The sequence below is a fragment of the Chelonoidis abingdonii genome, chromosome 22 (genome assembly GCF_003597395.2).
Source record: "Chelonoidis abingdonii isolate Lonesome George chromosome 22, CheloAbing_2.0, whole genome shotgun sequence".
Classification (NCBI taxonomy): Eukaryota; Metazoa; Chordata; order Testudines; family Testudinidae; genus Chelonoidis; species Chelonoidis abingdonii.
In genome coordinates this window covers 10930775-10951203 of record NC_133790.1, presented here as the reverse complement: position 1 = coordinate 10951203, position 20429 = coordinate 10930775, and the positions used below count along the sequence as shown (strand labels likewise).

The following is a 20429-nucleotide window of genomic DNA, read 5'->3' as shown; positions in this document are numbered from 1 at the left end:
GTCACACTAATCATCCCAAAGAGCTGCAGAAAGAATGGCTCTGTGCTGAAAGGCACTGGACTCGGACTGGTTCCGCCACAGACACGCACTGTGCCTTTACCTCTCTGGGCCTCAGTTCCGTGGAGGTAAAATGAGGATGACAATTCTTGACCAGCAGGTGCTGTGAGGCTTGGTACCAGGGCCGGTGCAACCATTTAGGCGAACTAGGCAGTCGCCTAGGGCACTGGGATTTGGGGGGCGCCATTTTCTTTGGCAGCAACCGCGGCAGCTGGACCTTCGGCCGCCCCTGTTGCCGCCAGCATTTAGGCAGAGGGAACTGGGGCAGGGGAGCACGGGGAGGGCCGCCTGCAGCAAGTAAGGGGAGGGAGGTGGCACCAGGGGAACTCCCTGCCCCAGCTCATCCCTGCCCCGCCTCCTCCCCAGCATGCCGGGGCTGCTTCACTTCTCCCACATCCCAGACTTGGGTCGCCTCTGCTGATTGGCGCCGCAAGCCTGGGAAGCGGGAGAAGTGAAGCAGCGAGGGCGTGCTCGGGGTGCTCATGCTCATGCACGGAGCAGGGGTAAGCTGGGGCGGGGTGGGTGCCTCAGGGCAGATAGGAGGAGCTGCTGCGGGGGGGCGTGCCTCAGGGCAGGGGCACAAGGTGGAAGTTTCGCCTAGGGTGCGAAACATCCTTGTACAGGCCCTGCTTGGTACTAGATGGTAACTCGCCTGATACTTCCTTTCTCTTGTCTATTTACTGTTAGTGTGGTAGCACCTGGCAGGGCTGAGCCCTGGACCAGGACCCCACTGTGCTAGGCACTGAACAAAGAAGCAAAAGACGGTGCCCTGCCCCAAAGAGCTTACATTCAAGCTCCTCAGACCAGGAACACTCTCCACATTTGTACAGCGCCTAACACAAGGAGGCCCCGACCTTGGTTGGGACCTCGAGGTGCTATCAGACTACAAATTATTAATTACCGTATATACTCGTTCATTAACCCATTGTTTTATAAGCCAACCTCCCCCCCCCCAGATGGTTAGGTAAAAATAGCAAAAATTGTATGACTCTTTCATAAGTAGATCCTATATTTCAGGGGTTGGAAAATTTACCCTTACGGTAAGCTGCTAGCGGGCCTGGACGTTTTGTTTACCTGGAGCATTCACAGGCATGGAGCTGCGGGAAGTTGCCTACCACAAAAATGACTATGTATTAGATATTCAATTTAATGATTCCATAGAGTTTAAAATCATCAAATTTTGGTGTAGACCCGTTTATAAGCCAAACCCCGCTCTTTGATGTGTCTTGTTTTTACCAAAAATATTCGGCTTATGAATGAGTATATATGGTAATTAATTATGATGGAAGAGAAGGAATATAAATAGTAAACTGAAATTTCTCAGGGACATTGTTTCAAATTGTGGTTATTTCAGAGTAACTGGCCCTCTAGGAGTATTTCCAGGTTGTGTGACATTTTGGCAGTCTTTTTTGATTCAGCAAGGTGATAGAGTATGTCCCTAACTTTCAACCCATGCGTAATCCCATTGAGATTAAAGTTGAGCATCTGTTTAAGCATCTTGCTGAACGGAGCCTTTAGCGGCTAACTGTAATTTGACTCTCATGCAAATGTGCGTGCGTGAGTGAGACAGAGAGTCAAACGACAGCGTTTTCTACACAGCCAGAAAGGCCCATGTCCTTAAGGCTATGATTTTGGAAAAGCAAGGGTCATTTCCAGCATTATTACTGTGAAGGCCAACCATTCAAACTTTAATATACAAGCTGTGGAGCTCTGATAAGATTCCATCAGCTCCCATCTCACACCAGGAGGATATTATTACTCCTGTATATCAGAGTCCTGACAGTATCAGATCAAAGGCAAGTTTCTTATTGTGCATAATCACACAAACATAAGCACAGCCACAACCCCATCATATCCCCTCCACCCACCCAGTAGGGTTACCAGATGTCCTGATTTTATAGAGAGTCCCGATTTTGGGGTCTTTTTCTTATATAGGCTCCTATTACCCGCCACTCCCGTCCCAGTTTTTCATATTTGCTGTCTTGTCACTCTCCCACCCACACACTTGACCCGGAGGCAGAAGGTGCAGAGGGAAAAACGGCTGCATAGGTTGCTCAGAAAAAGCTCTGGCCCAGCAGGCTGGTAGGAAGCGAGTACGCTGAGGCCTCCTGAACTTGCTCACTCTTTGCACTTGCCTCGATTTAGTCATATGAATAAAACAATGCAAGTGCAGAAGTAACAGCAATATCAGAGTCCAACTGAATTGCTCCTCTCAAGATCCACAGAAGATCCACAGAGTAGGTTAACCACAAAGATTAAGTTTGGCAGCAGCCCAAACCTCTGAAAGCATCACTACGTCCCAACACCATGGAGTTTTTCTGCAAGGCCTTGCACACGCCATGGTTTGTGTTCACAGTTCTGTGGATACCCTAGTGGAAGGGTCACATATGTGTTAATGGTGTCATACTTGTGCCTGCAAAAACAAAAAAAGGAAGAACTAGTCCCTCCTAAAACAGATTGCTCAGTGTATGGAGAGTTCAAGCACAATCCCAGCGAATATCATTCAGAGAGCTGTGGTAATTGTCTTTAATAAGCCTTTTTTTAATCATTTGCCTCTAAAAATGTTTCTGCCAATGGCCATGGTACTCTGAATTCCTTCCTGTCCTGATGAGGCATGTTCATGCAAGCCCTTTGGATTGCTTGTGAGAGTAAAGTGGACAATAGCCCCATAAACTCCACTGGGTCAACCATGTGTATGTAATGCTTGCGTAAATAACAGGATCAAGCCCGCCTCCTTTCCAAAAATTTACCCAGTTCTAAGAATAAGTGAAAAGTTGAGAGGAGCCCCAAAGTTTGGATACTCAGAGTTAGCTACTCCTCTTGCATCTTCAAAATTTGGCTAGGAATCTCATGAGAACAGTTTTTCTCAGGGTATTTCACAGAAAGGACTAAGACACAGGTAAAGGTGGGCTCACAGACTGGATTTAGATTTTTGCACAACTTCCTCCATCAGGTTGAGGTTTTGCAAAACCAAAACCAAGGGCAGTATAGGATCCAGGTTCTAATACAGCCAAATCATCCAGGAGGTTCAGATAAAGGGCTTCTATTTTCTATCCAAGCATCCAACTAGGCTCCAAAAGTGGGAGGGGGAGATTGGGAGGTAGAAGTTTTTACCAAACTTTTTCAAACCTTAATTGTCTAGTTTGGATCTGACTCTAGTTTTGTTCCAAATTTTTCTTCTTTGGTTTCTCTCTTTCGGGGAAAAAAAACAAGCGAGATTCCTTCAAAAAACAAGAAAAATCTATCAGGCAGACATTTAACTCTGTATACCTTAAAGCGGTAGCTGTGATTCTGAATGTGATATTCTTGTATTCATAATGACTCAATTACTGCAATCCTCTTAAGGTTTTTTTGGCCTCTTTTTTCATGTTTCTGACTCTGTGAATTGATTGAGTGTTTGATGACAAGGCAAATCATGGAGCCAATGTAACTCACCCAGGGGGCCCCTTAAGCACCATTTAAACAATTATCAAAGCAACATTCCTTATCCATTGAGACGTTTTTAGCAGAGAAGGATGCAGGGATGTTAGCTCATTCTCACCACTAATTTGCAAACCTCAGCCATTTGAGCAGATATTTAAAATAAAAAGACAAAAAATGAACAGCAGCAGAGAATCCTGTGGCACCTTATAGACTTGCCAATTACAGAACCAGTTTCTCCTCCCTTGGTTTTCACACCTCTACAGCTAGAACAGGGCCTCACCCTCCCTGACTGAACTAACCTCGTTATCTCTAGCTTGCTTGCTAGCATATATATACCTGCCCCTGGAAATTTCCACTACCTGCGTCTGACGAAGTGGGTATTCACCCACGAAAGCTCACGCTCCAAAACGTCTGTTAGTCTATAAGGTGCCACAGGATTCTCTGCTGCTTTTACAGATCCAGACTAACATGGCTACCCCTCTGATACTTGATAAAAAATGAACAGCAATATGAATATGCTGAAGCAAATATAATTAACCAATACAGGGCAAACATTGCTTTTCTGAGCAATCAGACTCATAGTAGTAGGTCTCAACCTTTTGCGGTACCAGAACCCCCTTGCTCCTGGTCCCTCCCCCTCATATTCAGCTGAGATGTAGCCAGGACTCACTCTCATTTTGTATAATGGGACAGACAGGAGGAAGTGTGACCTAATGGATACAGCACTGGATTGAGACTCAGGAGATACAAGTCATATTCTTGGCTCTGCCACCTTAGACTTCCCTTGCTGTGCGTCAGTTTACCCATTTCCAGATCAAATGGAAACGACGACTCTGACCTCCTTGATAAATCACTGACATCTACTGATGAAAAATATTATACAAGAGCTAAATGGTATTATTATGTCTATATATAGGGTTAGATTTTTTACTCTACAGCAGGGTTATAATTAATAAATTATACAGGATGATTAAAAAGAAACCATTATGGATAGGAACATATCAAATTGAATAGAAAATAACCTATTTCCAGGGCTACTGTAAGAGCCAGGCTCAATAGCAGGGTCCCTCCACTCGAGGCAATGCAAGTCAACGTCTATTGTGATTCTTTGCATTGAGTAGCACCCGGAGGACCCCGTTACGAAGACACGGCAAGAGGGGATTCCTGCCTCGAGGCGCTTACATGCTAAACAGACAAGCACAAGCAGGGTAAGAGAGGTGATACAGCTGATGTAAAGTTACACAGCAGTTGACTGGCAGAATCAGAAATAGAACCCTGGTGGCCTGGCTCCTCGTCCAAGGCCTTAGCCATCTGATCTCAGAGTCAGTGTCACATCCGTACAGCACGCAACACAAAAGGCCCCCAAATCCTGACTGAGGCTGCCGAGCACCATGGTAACATAAATGATGATGGCTAATACATTTCGGTGGTTTTCACGCCAATGTTTACTTTGGCAGTGAGAAGTCAAAAACAGTCGTTACCACAGCAATGGACACTGACCGCACTTGCTACCTGAGATGCTCCAGAAATTAAAGCTCACAAGCTACCAGGTGCCTGAACATTTGTAGTTTGGCAAGAGGAAGCGAGGAGGCATTTCTACCCTTTTCTGAATAACTCCTTGGCGTTTATTTCTCCATAGAGTTAATTCCAGCAATGTTATTTTCAGGCAGAAAACAAAAGGCGAGTTGTTTAAACAATACCATGGGCTCCTGGAAATGGGAGATTAGCGCATCTACCCTCCCGTCAAGTGCTGGATTGTTCCTTACAATACACTTTGTTGGGCTTCGTGCAGTTTGGTGTAAGGCACTGATCTCACATGACTGATGCAATGGGAGATTTGCCGCTGGCTTCAGTGGGACATGGATCAGGCCCTAAACGACCTAAGCAGCAGGATTCCTGCCACTTCCTCTTGAGGCTTAGTTGTGAAGTTGAGATCATTAGGTCACAGAATACCACACATGCAGTGTAGTGTCCCCTTCCAGCAGTCAGAGTCCAGTGTCACGGACCCAGGCTGCCTACGTCAGTGCTTCTGTGATGCTACCCAGACATTAAATCTTCTTTGTATAACATGGCTATTGATTTCTGTCCTTGATGCCTGTTGTGTGCTCCTCTGCACAGCCCATCCCAATCCTTTTCACTGTGTGCTAAACTGTCAAAGAAAGCAGGACTGACATGGTGCCCTTTTACTGATGGGACCCATACAGAGTCTCAGAAAGCAGTGTGCCGGATCTCACACACCACACTTTTGAAATAGATACAGGCAGCACGTACTCCAGGTTTCATACAGAGTAAAAGGCCCAATCAGCCCATCCTATTGGAACCTGGAACCACACTGCTAGGGCCTTCATTGCCCTGGCCACCTGTGAATCATTGAGAGTTTCATGGGGGCTGGTGCTGGAATCACAGCTCGTTCTGCAAAAGAGGGCAAATCCCACATTGTTGTGTGATCTGGGGGAACTTCCATGAGGAAATGCCCAGGTTACTTTCCTCCTCTTAATCCCCGAGGCCTGAACTTAAGCATGTGAGTAGCCCCACTGACTTCAGACGGATTACTCACAGGTTTAAATTTAGGTACTTGCTTAAGTGCTGGGGTCCTACCATAGGCTGGGAGCGGAGGACTTATTTTCTCTACAGTCTAGGGTTTTTTCTACATCAGATTCCACTGTTATAATCAGGAAAAGATTCCTGGTGGGAGTTTTTTGCTCAAGGACTGCAGAGTCCTCTCTCTGTTATTAAGGGCCCTGCAGCTTCATCGCACTTTAGAAACCAGTGCTAACATCTTAGCACCATAACTGGTGGGAAAGGGAAAACAACTGGTTCAAAGAATCTCAAACTGATCGCTCAGAGAGTCAAGGCTGAAGGTGCATTCCCCCCACCCCTCCAAGATATGACTTATTCCCCAAGTCTCCTGTCCTCTAGCCTTGCTGATTTAAGCAGCAATTTGAAAACCTAAAAAAAAAAAGGCTCCACTGGAGATGATTGGACTTCTATTGCATACTAACCCCCCCACCGACTTAGCTAATGGAGGCATTTTGCAACATAGGGCAAGCCTGACAAACAAACAGACAGATTCTTTAACCCCATCTGATCTAAAGATGAACCAGGGAGAATATATCTCATAAGCGTAACCATTTTCCCCACTGTTGTCAAGCCCCTTTCAACAGTTCTAATGGTGTCATGGAAAGGTGTAACCAGGAATTTCTACACAAGCAGTGGTCCTCTACACCTCTTCCTACTATCCACAGTATATTCATGATCTGCCAAGACAGACGTGATAGTACATCCGACAGAATCATAACTAGCACAGTGGAGAGAGCAGTCTGTCTGCTGATTAAAATACCCCCAAGCCAGTGCTGCTATAAGAAATATTGCCTCCAGGTGGCATAACTGGCACACATTTGCTTACACTGATGACAACGTAGATCATACATTGAGGGGCAAGAGAGTAGCTGAAACAGGAGTCCACAGCTCTCAGAACTATTCAGAACCTGCGTTCATGGATCTCACTAGTGCCAGACCATGCCCCTGGAGAGAAGGGTAGGGAGTGGGTCCTTGTTTTTTCACAGAGCAATTACATGCCCGTGCATGCTGCTAGTAAAATGGTCTCATAAGGAAGAATTCTCTGGGACAGGATGACCAGAAATAGTCTCCTGCTTCCAAATGTTCACAGTGGAGCACACCAATGTGCATACATACAGTGCCAGGGGAGAAAACAAAAATAAATCACCAGGAAGCCAAGTTTAAAATCCCTACCAGCCTAGAGTCTCTGAGTTCTTAATGCAAAGCACTATGTCTGTGTCAAAACAGCTGGCAAGAATGTTCTCTTAATACGGTTTTTGGCTGGCTTTGTATCACCAGGTCTTTTCTGAAACTGTTTACAGTAATTCCCATTGATTACAGTGCTTAACTGACTGTCCCCCTGCTGCTGAGTTCAGGCTGCACACGCTTCTCCCTTGGTTTTTCCCTTGTTTGTGTTTGCTTGTAAAGCACTGTGGAATGAGAGGATTTTTTTTTTTGCCTTCTTACCTGCATCAGAGCAAATTATAGTATTAAAAATTATATAGTTTCACAGACTATGTGTAAATGATCTAATGGTCCTTTTTAATCTGACCCCCCAATACAATAGGTCATAGAATTTCACCCAGTTACTTCTGTATTGAGCCCAGTAACTTGTATGACTCTCACTAAATATAGATAGAGATCCTGATATATAACTGTATCTGACTATAGATGGGGAAAAAGGCACTACATAACTTTGAAGACCCGAGGTTATGACAAAATGGGCTGTGGAAAACACTGTCACAAAATATCACTGAGGCCAAAAGTTTAGCAGATTCAGAAAAAGGACTGGACACTTTCAGGGATAATGAGAATATCCAGAATCAGAATAGTAAATACTAAAACAGGAAACAGGGTTTTGGAAGGGATTTAAACCCTCTTGCCTTGGATTAAACCAACTGCTGGATGAGATGAAACATTCCTTGGAGGGCAGTTATTCCACAATTGCCCATTACAAGGTTTCACACATCTTTTTCTGAAGCTCCAGGCACTGACCACGTTCAGTGACCGCGCTCTGGACTAGATGGACTGACCCAGTCTGGCAATACCTGTGCTCCTCTACAAGCCCCGGTAAAGACTGCCACATGAAAGTGTCACACCACCAGATGTTAGAGCTCCATCACACTCGATTCCAGCTCTTGGAGCTCTGAAAGAATTGGGGGTTGTTACTTGCCAATGCCCCTGCTATCAGTAGCCACTTGGTAGCTATCCTGGGGTTGTGCATCTTTCACAGATAAACTGGAATTTAAAGCCTTTTGACACTAGTTTTTCTCAGGATACTAATTTCCATTCAAACTTACAGGCCTGAATACCCACCTGCTTACAGTAGTCCTGGAACCCAACAGCTTGTCAGATTATCACACTGAAGATTCCCATGGGGTTCTTTAATGCATCAGAGCACAAGCTTTTTACACAGCCAACAAGCTTCCTCTTTGTTAAACTAAAATCTACTCCCAGTGGTATGAGGTTTCCCTCTCTACTGTTGGGGAATAAAGGGTTATAATGAATGGACCCTTAACCAGCCACAATTGTGTCTAATTAGGCAAGTAATCACGAGTTCAATTAATGATTGTAACTCAAGTTGTACACGCAGCTAAAAGTCTAAATAGAGAGTAAGTTCAAGTGCCTTATCATCTGTAAGCAGCCTTGCATCTACGCCAGCTTTTCCAAAGTTCATGCAGAGCAGTAAGTGGCAGGAGGCATACTGTACCTCAGAGCCATGGCTCTAAACAGAGTGGAAAAAGCCACGGGCACTGCTGTACATTTAACAACTTGTGCAGCAACATCTTTGGAAAAGAAGCAAAAACAAACAAACAAACAAAAAAAAACAACAAAAACCACAGACTTCAGCATTCACTGAAATTAGAGGGGGCAAATGCTACTTAAGGAGGTGGTTCTAGGATGATGCCACACAAATACAGCATTCCTGAAACTCTGCTATCCACCCAGAAATGCCAAATATTAAACCAAATTTCAGATCCCAGCAAATTATCCATCTGTGATAAGCAGTCTTCTGGCTTAGCTCAAGAGAATTAAACTGTCACAGCAAAACTACTGTTTTTTTTCCCTCCACTTTTCTCATTAATAGATGGTAGGGGAGACCTTTCATGAGAGCCCCAAGCTAAACGCATAAGCCACTAGTCCAGACTCCTTTATATCGTACTGAGGGTTTGTTTATACTCCATTGATGCAGGGATTTAAGCTTGATCAGAAACCCATTGAGATAAATTGGAGAATGAATTAGGGTATCAACTTTTCTTTATAGTGTACAGAACTTTACAGCTGACTGGCTAGGCCTCACATTGCTCCTGTGTAGCAGGTATTGTTATCCCCATTGTACAGGTGAACTAACTGAGGCACAGGGTGGTTAAGGGCAACATTTTCAATGTGAGGGGAGTTCAATTTTGGATTCTCAGCTTCGGGCACCAGGGCGTATTTTCCAAGGTGCTCAGCACTCACAGCACCACCTGACTCCAGTGGTAGCTACAGCTGACTCCAGTGGTGCTCAGCATCTCTGAAAATCAGACCCCAGATGTGCTAGATTGAGGTTACTGGTCACAAAGTTGTGCTTCAGAAATTGGCCACGTTCATGCAGCAAGTTGGTGCTAGAGCTGGAAATAGAATCCAGGACTCCCAGCCTTGCGTTCTAGCAACAAGACTGTGCTACGTTCTTAGTATTAACAGATTAGCTTGTAAACGGGGCTGGGAAGGATGAAAACAGCACTGATCAGAGTGCATCTCAGTCAGCCTGCTTTTTAAAGATTCATGGAGATGGGGAGAAGGGAACAGAGCAGTGGGAGAGACTTCTCGTGTTTTGCTTTTCTAGAGGCCCTAATTTTTTAAATAGCAATCAGTCCCCTTTTGCTTATCATTGACTGCAATAAGAAGACAGGACCACTTTAAACTCGAGCTCGTCCCCTCTGTTCTTGCTCTGATGATATAATCCTTCTTGTCAGTCGAGCCCATCTCCTCTTTTGCTCTGTCTAGAGATATAATACACTGTAAAGTCAGTGTGAAGTATTTGCTAATGGCTAATGAAATTAAACTAATTGGAGTGTGATATTGTTCCTTTCAACGTGACATTAACATGCTCTCTTCTTTGAGAACACTTTTTTCATGTTACAAATGCTTCGTTAAAAAAAGATGAGACATTTATTACATTGGGACTAAATGGATTTTTCTTTAATGTCCTTTAGCAAATGTTATAATTGGCCAGAATTTCAATAGCTTATATTCCTATTGTTTCTCAAACCAGCATATGAATGCACTTGGCTGCTATTAATTTTTAGCTACATGATCATCCTGGGGAAATCTTCCCATTTATGACAAACAAAGCATTCACAAGATGGCTAATAAAGCACTTAGTTTGCAAGTAGCAATCTCAACCCTTTAACTATGTGTGTGTGTTTGTTATTATATTATGGTGGTGCATAGAAACGCAAGCCAAGCCCCAGGCCTCATTGGGCTGGGGGCTATATGCCGGGTGAGAGACACTCTCTGTCCCAATAGACAAGGCAAACACACACAGGGGGATGTGAAACACAGACATGGAGAGGTGAAGTGACTTGCTCAAGACCACACAGCAGGACAGCAGCCGAGTTGGGAATAGGACCCAGGATTCTTGACTCCAGTCCCATTATTCAGTACCCAGTGAATCACTCTTCCAGTCTTCCCTTAATCTACTCTGCAAATCATTCCCCATGATCTTTACACATCTGAATTATTATCTGTTTGTACTGCAGGGACATACAAATCCCCCAATCACTGATCAGGGCTCCATTGTAGTGGACTCTGAACAATGAAATATACACATCCTTCTACATGACCCTGGGAGCAATAAATCATAGACCTGGCCAGGTTTTGCAAGGGACACAGGGAAAACTGACCTAACCCACTGACTCTGGCACAGTGCATACTTTATGGGCCTGGTCCAATGCCCCCTGAAGTCAATAGAATATTCTCTTGGACTTCACTTGGGATCAGCTGAGAGCCCACTTAAATCCTAAGAGACTTTGATCACAGGCTCACACTTGAGATCCTCTCAGGGGACCATCTTGAACACTGACTGAACTATTATAATCTTCCAGCTTTGCTTAATAACTTTATTGCTTGAAGTTCTTCCAATATCTTCTCTTTGTACGCATAACCTCGCTTTGAGTGGCTTAGGTAACTCCTGTTGAAAGTGCTACATTGCTTCATGGTATCTGTTTACGATGGAAGTTTGAATGGAGAGAGGATGCCCCCAAAACTGGAACAAATGGCAGTTCACACAATCCCTTTTCATTGCTCAGGGTGTATGTGATAGTGGGCCCCTCCCTACACACAATACAATATTTCTTACACAGTAAGGACATGTCTACGCTACCACTTACTTTGGTGTAACTCACGTCCCTCCAAGTGATGAAAGTTACGCAGACCTAAGCACCAATGTGGTACATCGGCGGGAGAGTTTCTCCTTCCAACATAGCTACGGCCTCTCATGGAGGTGGATTTATTATGCCTTTAGAACAGAGGCAGGCAAACATTTTGGCCGAAGGCTGCATTGGGTTTCTGATATTGTATGGAGGGCTGGTAAGGGGAGGCTGTGCCTCCCCAAACAGCCAGGTAGGGCCCAGCCCCCACCCCCTATCCACCAGCACCCCTGCTTCTCACCTCCTGACAGCCCCCCTGGACTCCTGCCCCATCCAACTGCCCCATTCCCTGGGGACCCGTGCCCCTCCACACACACCCCGCTCTGTTCCCTGCCTCCAGACCCTCTGCCCCAACCAAGGCCCCCTCTCCTTCCCATACACCCCTTCTCCCTGACTGCCTCCAGACCTCTGCCCCTAACCACCCATCCAACCCTGCTCTCATTTCTGACTGCGGGACCCCTGCCCCATCCAACTGCCCTTTCTCCTTGACCACCCCCAGATACCCCATCCCTGACTGCCCCCTACCGCCCCATCCAACCGCTCCTCTCTTTCTGACCGCCTCCCTGAGACCCCAGTCCCATTCAACCCCCTGTTCCCCGCTCTCTGACCGCCCTGACCCCATCCACACCCCCAGCCCCTGACCACCCCCCGAAGTCCCCTGCCTCTATCTAACCCCCCCTTCTCCCTGCCCCCTTACTGTGCTGCCTGGAGCACCGGTGGCTGGTGGTGTGGCTGCACCAGGACAGGCAGCTGCGCAGCACAGAGCACTGGGTCAGGCCCCGCTGCCCCAGGAGCTCACAGACCTGCCACCCAGAACATTGCGTCGGTGGTGAAGCGAGCAAGCTCAGGCTGCAGGAGGAGGGGGAACAGCAGCGGAAGGGCTGGGGGCGAGCCTTCCCAGCCAGGAGCTCAGGGGCCCGACAGGATGGTCCCGTGGGCCAGCTGTGGCCCACAGGCTGCAGTTTGCCCACCAGACGTGCTACAACCGTAGTGCTTCTAGCGTAGACTATCTCTAAGAGTTAGCCAGGCACCAGTGAAAGACGTCTCTTTGTTCCTCAAAACACAGAATGCAAAGCTAAAGAGAAAGTCTAATTCCAGAGCAAAAGGAAACTTCATTTGCAGAGCTCATGTCAGTTTTCTTTTCACTTTTGCATAATAGCTAAAGCTGTGGGTCTGGAATATAGAAGTCAAGACCACCTTTACAATTGAAAATGGAACATGAAATAATAAAAGGACTTGCTTCCATCGTCCAAGGCTTCAAGCTCTTTTCTTTCCAGATGTGGACTGAATTGTTTTTATACTTAGATGTTTCCTAACAATAATGAAATCACTTTAAAATATTTAAGTACCGTAGAGCTGCATGTAAACAGGAAAATGTTTTGATGTGATTCACATCTGAAAACACACATGGGCACACAAAAAAGAACTCTTCCCCCTGCCGCCCTCCCATCCCTCTCTGTGCCATGTTGTATTTCAAATTAAGAGAGATTAAAGTAGAGTGTGTATGGGGAAGCGGGAAGCTTTTGTTTTTAGATTCTAAATAGATTCCACTTCAGGAAACCAATTTTTGTTTAGTGGGTTCGGATTACTCCCCCCAGAATTTCAAGTTACTTCAAAATACACAACAAATTCAACTCATACGGCGTTTCTGATTACAGCCGCACTTCAGTGCTAGTGCATCTGTAGGTTTTTCACTATTAATAACTCCAGCAGCGTTCTCGATCCTGTCTGATACAGCAGGGCTGTCAATACTCTTTAGGAACTGACATACAAAGCTGCCTCAGCTGATCTGTTTAATAGCTTTCCTCACTGCATTTATCCCTTATCCCTCTTCCAATCTGTAGATTTATTATCACTGCTAATTATCCATTGTCCTGTATTGACTTGTTTGCTGGAAATAGGTAATTCAATAACACTGCAACCCTTCAGTGCAATTTTCATTCCACCTGTAAGACCCATAATTAACCATCTTGAGTGGGAAAGAACCAGTCAAATTTTTCTAATCAGGGCAGATAACTTCATCTCCTTTCCATATACTTATCCTGCTCAGGGTCTTCCGTAAAGCAGGTTAGCCGGTCATTCAGCACCTTCGACAGCAAGTTAGAGATTAGCTGCTGCCTAGCAAGGTAGCTGAAAGCACTAATGTTCCTAGCTTTAATGCTTTGGCCTGCTGCTGTTTAGCCTCTGCCAGATCAAATGTGGCACCACACATGACGAAAAACAGATGGAAGGACCCTTTAATAGTGCAGTCATTGGAAGAGTATTTAGAGCTATAGAACAAAAACAGCACCATATACAGGCCAAGATTTTCAAAGCAACCTAACATATTCAGCTGCCCAAGTCCCAACACCACAGATAAAAACAGAGCATCCAAATTCCCTAGCCGACACACACACAAACACTTGTGCATTTTTACAGTTAATCTCCTTAGAATAGCCTTCTTTTTGCTGTTGTGATTTTTTTCTGTTTGCAGAGTGCTGTAAATTCACAAGCACATAGAAGAAAAGGTCCATCCTCTAAGGACTTCACAATCTACTCCACATATACAGCCAGGGCCAGCTCCAGGTTTTTTGCCACCCCAAGCAAAAAAAAAAAAAAAAAAAAAAAAAAAGGCGGGGGGAGAAACAGAGTGCCACCCTTTGAAAAGGCTGCCTCAAGCACATGCTTGGAATGCTGGTGCCTAGAGCCGGCCCTGTATGCAATACACCCAGCGATAACTCACACAAAGGCCCACATATAGAAAGATCAACATAAACCTTTCGCTGATGTCAGTCGGGATAGCTGTATGGGAGTCAACCCTGCCATGTCGATTTACACCAGCCCCAAAAAGCAAGTAGAAGAGAAGTGAGATGCAGATTAATGTTGCACTCTGGCCTTTCTGGGGATAGCTTATGCTGTTACAGGCGGACTACTTATGTAAAGAGATAAAACAGCTACTCTGCTAATCTCCCATGCCCACAATGTTATCTCAACAGCTAGAGGAACTAAGAATTTTCCTTACTAACAGTCAGCATTAGGTGTGACTCACTTCTCTTTTTGTGGCTCTCTCTCTCTTCCCTATGCAGGAGTGCATGGACGGACAGGTAGGTCTATCTTTCATTCAGTTATTTCTTCTCCTCTCACCAAGCCTTGCCTAGTGGTATTATTACTGCAAATACTTTGATGGAAAGTTGTTCCAAGAATGCAAAGGTGCTCAAAGTGTTTTGGGAATATGAATGAACTAAGCCTCACAACCACCTGAAAGGTAAGGAAGCAATAGCACCTCATTTTATAGACCGGCATATCGAGGCATGGAGCTACTAAGTGACTTGCCCAAGGTCATCTGACTGGCCAGTGGCAGAGCTGTGAATTGCACCTTGATCTGCTATCTGTCAGTGATGCTCTTTAACGACTTCACAACGGGCTTGGTAAGTACAAAAAGGGGCTTGTGCGGGAAGGGAAGGGAAGCTCTCTGTATAGTTGAGCAGCATTCCGATCACGTTAATGTATTACCATCCATAATATACTTCACTCCATGCCGCATTAGTCATTTTCTTTGATTGTATTGCCATTCTTGGGTGACAAATTTACAAATACAGTAACAGGATTCTGAATTAAGATACAATTTAAGAACATAGTTTCATTTCCAGTGATTTGTGGCGATGAGGTCATTTAGACCAATTTACTTTACTTTTGCTAGAAAGGATTTGTGGCTATTCCCCGCCCCCCTCCATCCAGCAATGATCACACACGGTTTGCCTCAGTGCTGGGTGTTTGAAAAACTCAGCAAACATACCAAAACAAAAAATCAGGAAACAAACAAATTCACCATGCCCAGGGACAACCTGCAGCGTGTGTTCCTTTAGGATGATTGAATGTGAATGTATGTCACAGGATGTAGGGTTTGCTTTGGCAGAAACCCATGTACAGCCATTTACCTCACCAGGAAAATGGCCACAGAGAATTTTAAAGCAGCCTGTAGGCAGCCTTAACATATGCACTGGCCATTTTCCGTGTTTCCTTTTTTAAAAGACATAGGCAGCCCACAGAGGCATGGGCCAAACTCTCCTCTGATACATCCACGTACCACTACTGAAGTCAGTGGATTTACACCCACGTAACAGAGTCGAACCGGGCCTCACCTGCCATTCAGTAAACATAAGAGAGATAAATCTTAGCAGCTGACAGATTGGGCCACATAGTTTATGCCTCAGGAGATAGTGCCACATTATTTTCCACCAGTGATTATCACCTATCATTTCATAATCTGGTGTGCTATGAGGGGTTAAGACAAGGCCCTGCACTCTTTCATAGGGCTACTCTCCTGAAGCTACCCCATGCTTCCACCTGACACCTGAACAAAAATAACCGTATGGAGCAATTCCTTCAGCCCCATCTGCCTCCACTCTCCACTGAGTAGAAGAATGGCTTGGACGGCTGTTTTGCCCCCCATCTGGATTGGGCATCCTGCAGGCTGGAGAAAGAACACAGGGTAGCGTCGCTCCCCAGCTCCCAAGGTGGCACTCCTTGCGGATATCGGTCTGCCTCAACTCCCTCCACATCACTGAGTCTGGGCCCAAGTCAGACAGGAGGTCTAATCAAGAGCTCTCTGGGCTGCCCTTCCCTTCCAGAGCAACTTAACTCTGCACTCCACAGAATGCTGCAGGACCTGAAACAGCGCAAGGATTTTCCCTGTTCTACCCTCGCCCACTGGCTCATCCTTTGAGCAGTCCAGCTCTAATGGCTCAGGCCACCCTGCCTCTGCCTTGTGGCACAGAGCCAGTGGGCTCACCTGCATCCCTCAGTTCCATTCATGGAGCCACTTCCTAAGGATACTGCTCACATGCCAGAACTCACAGCAGGGCCAGCTTCAGGCCGATACCCAGAATTGGGCTCCGCGCCTAAGAGGGCCCCATGCCTTAGGTGCCTTTTTAATTTTTTTTTTTTTTTACTCACCCAGCGGCAGTCTGCTCTGGGGGTCTTCAGCGGTATTTCAGCAGCAGCGGGGTCCTTCAGAGCCACGGAAGACCCAGAGCGGACCCCCTGCCGCCGAAGTGCCACCAAAGCCGTGGACCACCACCTCATATTCGAATCAGGCCCCGCAGTTCATAAAGCCGGCTCTGCCTCATAGGCACCCAGGCCAAGCAAATATGCAGGTTATAAATTCTGATGCTGGGCGTGATGCTGGAAGACCAGGGGCCAGCTCGTGCCAAGGCTTTGAGCCTCAGCTGAGCACTGACAAATTCATTTCTGGGAACCAATCCAGCTCACCTGTGTGTTAGTATGGTTAAGATGGATATTGGACATATATGATTATTTAAAAAAAAGCAGTATAACTAGAGCTGTGCAAATCACTGAGTTTTCAGTTCAGTGGCCAAAGATTTTTTTTTTTTGAAATCCCCACCACCACCACCACTCATCAAATAATTTGGCGAATTTGACCCAAATTTGCCAAATGTTTCAGTCAACCTGCATCTGCATTCTTCTGTGGAGGAAAAAGGTTTATCCAAAAAAAAAATTGCCAGCTTTAAGCACAACCTGTTCTGAAAATCATCATCACCAGTTTTGTCCATTACAGCAGGTAGAACAGGCAACGTCTGATGTCTGCTCTTTCCATTTCTGGCCATTACACCACTGAGAACATAAAGAGCATCCACGCCCAGACAATCTGAATTCTTTCCGAGCTAAGAAGTATATCATCAGATTTCAATGAGGGTGTCTCTCTCTCACTCACTTTTCAGGGAGATAAAAGGCAGCGATACACATATTTCAAAGGGATATCCCTGCCCATGCAAAAATCACACACCAGATTTGTCTCCTTTGGATTTTGTCTTTCATCACAGCTATGCTTGTTATAAGGAACACATCTTGTCTTCACTGTTTGTGAATAATGATTTTAAATAAAAAAGCAGCAGAGACAGAAAAAGCTTCTTCTAACTCAGAGGTTCCACTCAGTAAACAGGTAGCCTGCGGATTATCTCACCAACTAAACCAAAGCTGCAAATATCAGAACGCTTCCGGGATTCCTAAAATTCCCCTGTTTTAATAAGAGCCTTTTATCTTCCAAGCGACACTTCCTTCCCTACAAGTTATTCTTGTCAGCAGTTGTCAACTATGTATTCATCTAATTCATATGAGCCTTAGACACAAACACTTTCATGTGCAGAATTCTACAGGAAACGCTGGCTGCTTGAAGCTTTAAAAGAACAAATGTTGCTTATCACTATTGAAATTTCTCTTAAAACGTAAAGCCTAGAAACGGGAAAGGGGATCCATCAGATATTTTGGTGATTAGTTAGTTTGTCGGTCTTTTTCACCCCTCAAAAGATTGTCATCTGGTTGGTAAGAAAATTGCTAACATATCAAATAGGAAGGAAACGCATCGACTTTTGTTCTGATCCACTATGGCAATGCTTATGTTCCTATGTATTGCCTTTGCCGTTCCTTTCCCAAATAATGAACTTAACGTCCCTTAAAATCAATAGCAATATCAGACATATTAAATTAAGACCAAATAGGGAAGCGTGCAGCCCAAAAAACTGCTGCTTAAATAAGTAGAAGATGGAGCCATTCCCTTGACGTTCTCATGACAAAATCATGGTGTGGGAAGGCAGAGCTGTGTCATGTTATTTGCATCAAAGGCAAGTAAATGAAGTTTGCCATGCCAGGTGTTTTGCTACATTTAAATGTTGTGCCTGAGGGGACGGGGGAAGGGGCAGGAGGGAAAGAAAGGGGGTGTGTGGGGGGGTGAAGACGACTGATTCTAAGGACTTGCCTAAAGGCAATTTAGTGAGTGGCAAGACAGCAATCTAATGTGCTGTACAGTTACACTCTATGCCCCAACTGGCCATGTGCACCCTGCTACTATGCATTAAAAAGTTCAGGAGTATATTTTGACATGATGCTGGTTTCAGCTACCGTGATGCATGACTGTCCATCATTCCACAGCAATGGCCACACTAAGCAGCATCCCTATTGTGAACTGGGCTCTCATTCGAGCGCCTTGTTGTGTTTTAGGGGTGTGGAATCCTAGTGAGGATTTCTTGAATGTCCTCTGTCTATGGGGGTGGAGGGTGAAGAGATGAGAAGCGGCTTGCAGTTAGGGGACAGTTGTAAATATGAGTCCACCCCACAAACTAGCATAGGCTACTCCTCCTTTACATCAGTGTTTGCTATGGATGGAGAAACAGAGGCAAAACCAACCTACCGTACCTCAGTATGAACTGTTCCACAGTGGAATTGTTAGCGAGAGTCACAAAGACATTCACAACTTCTCCTTGCTTGACCGGCTTCGATGGCAGCCAGATGACAACATTACTGTCCATCCTCAGCTCTGTCAGCTGAGAACTCTCTGGGGTTCGATAGAGGCTCACAGAGCCAATCCTCAGCAAGTGGGACATGGTCTCGTCCGTACCATCCTTCCCTGGCCGGATGGCATTCCCTTTCCTCACATCCTCAGTGGTGCACTCCCCGGTTTCGTCCCCCAGCTGGATGGTGTAGTAAAGTTCCACAGGGCTCCCTTCAGTTTGATCCGTCGTTTTCTTGCGGCCAGACACCACCGTGGGGGGGTTAAACCAGCTCGGCAGGAGTTCCAACTCAGCCACACACAATCCCAGATCCCCCTTCAGTCTGCAACTGCCTCGGACTTCCCTCGTCTCGTGGAAGGCAAACACCCGCAGGCAAGGCAGCCTCTCCGTGGTACTGTAGTCATCCCAGTCCCTGCCCACAACGTAGAACAGGATCTGGACTTTGGGCTTGCTCAGGTAAATTTTGTCACTCATGATAGAGGCTTTAAGTCTCCAGTTAAAAGTAAACTTGCTGGTGGATCCAAAAAAGTTTGAGGTTAACAGTAGGTCATGGGGCACTGCTTGTTCAATGGAAAAAGGTCCATAGCTGGCATTTAATACAGGTGGCCTCTTGGCTTTATATGGAAAAAAGGACTCCACCCGGGATTGCAAACTGGAGTTTCTCATGAAATCCTGACTGGCTTCTTTAAGGAAAAAGGAAGTCTCAGCACTGAAGATCCGATAGCTCACAGGTAGATATGTTGGTAATGAAGAAAATCTCTGTATATTGTCCAAGACCCCTCGACAATCTGTCACTATTAATAATAATAATAATAATAAAAAAAAGTTAGTAACCTGGAGCTTCATGGATTAGGCCAAAAGCAATTTATTGGTTCAAAATAAAAGGTTTCTCTTGACTCTAATGGAGCCACCTGCCACATTATTGTTCAATTAGTTATGATGGAAAAATTACTACAGTTAAACGCTGGATTCTTCAGCATGTCACATGCGTGGCAGAAAATATAGGCATTAATCTTGCCCTGTATTTATACATTATTTCATTATATAATATACAATATATACACACACAGAGGGGTCTTCAGCATGATAAATTTGTCTAGATTTAATTTCATTTAATGCTGTACATCGGGGTGGCCAACCAGAGCCTGAGAAGGAGACAGAATTTACCAATGTACATTGCCAAAGAGCCATAATAATACACCAGCAGCCCCTCCACCCCACCCATCAGCTCCCAGTGCCTCTTCCCCACCGGCAGCCCCGCCAATCAGCGCCTCCTCCTCCATCCCCAAACCTCCCCATCAGCTGTTTCATGGCGTACAGGAGGCTCTGGTGGGGAGGGGCAGGAGTGAGGGTACAGCAGGCTCAGGGGAGGGGGTGGGGGCAGGGCCTGTGGCAAAGCCAGGGATTGAGCAGTGAGCACCCCCCTGCACATTGGAAAGTTGGTGCCTGTAGCTCCAGCCCCGGAGTCAGTGCCTATACAAGGAGCCACATATTAACTTCTGAAGAGCCGCACGTGGCCACCCCTGCTGTACATCCACTAATTAATCCTCATAACACTCATCATTACCTCCAATTTACAGATGGGGAAATGGAAGCAGAACAGTTCAGTGACTTTTGCCCAGGGCCACCAACGAAGTCTGTGTTAGAGCCAGGATTTAAAAAACAAAACAAAACAAAACACATGAGTTCCTGA

General features: G+C 45.5%; 1 protein-coding gene across 1 annotated transcript in view; it reads right to left on the bottom strand.

The window, feature by feature from the left end:
• TMEM132C (transmembrane protein 132C) overlaps window positions 1-20429 on the bottom strand; it is a 310090-nt gene that overhangs the window by 200541 nt on the left and 89120 nt on the right. The window contains exon 2 of the mRNA XM_032791202.2: window positions 18642-19530. Within this exon, the coding sequence (XP_032647093.1) occupies window positions 18642-19530 (889 nt within the window). The remainder of the gene's footprint in view (window positions 1-18641; window positions 19531-20429) is intronic.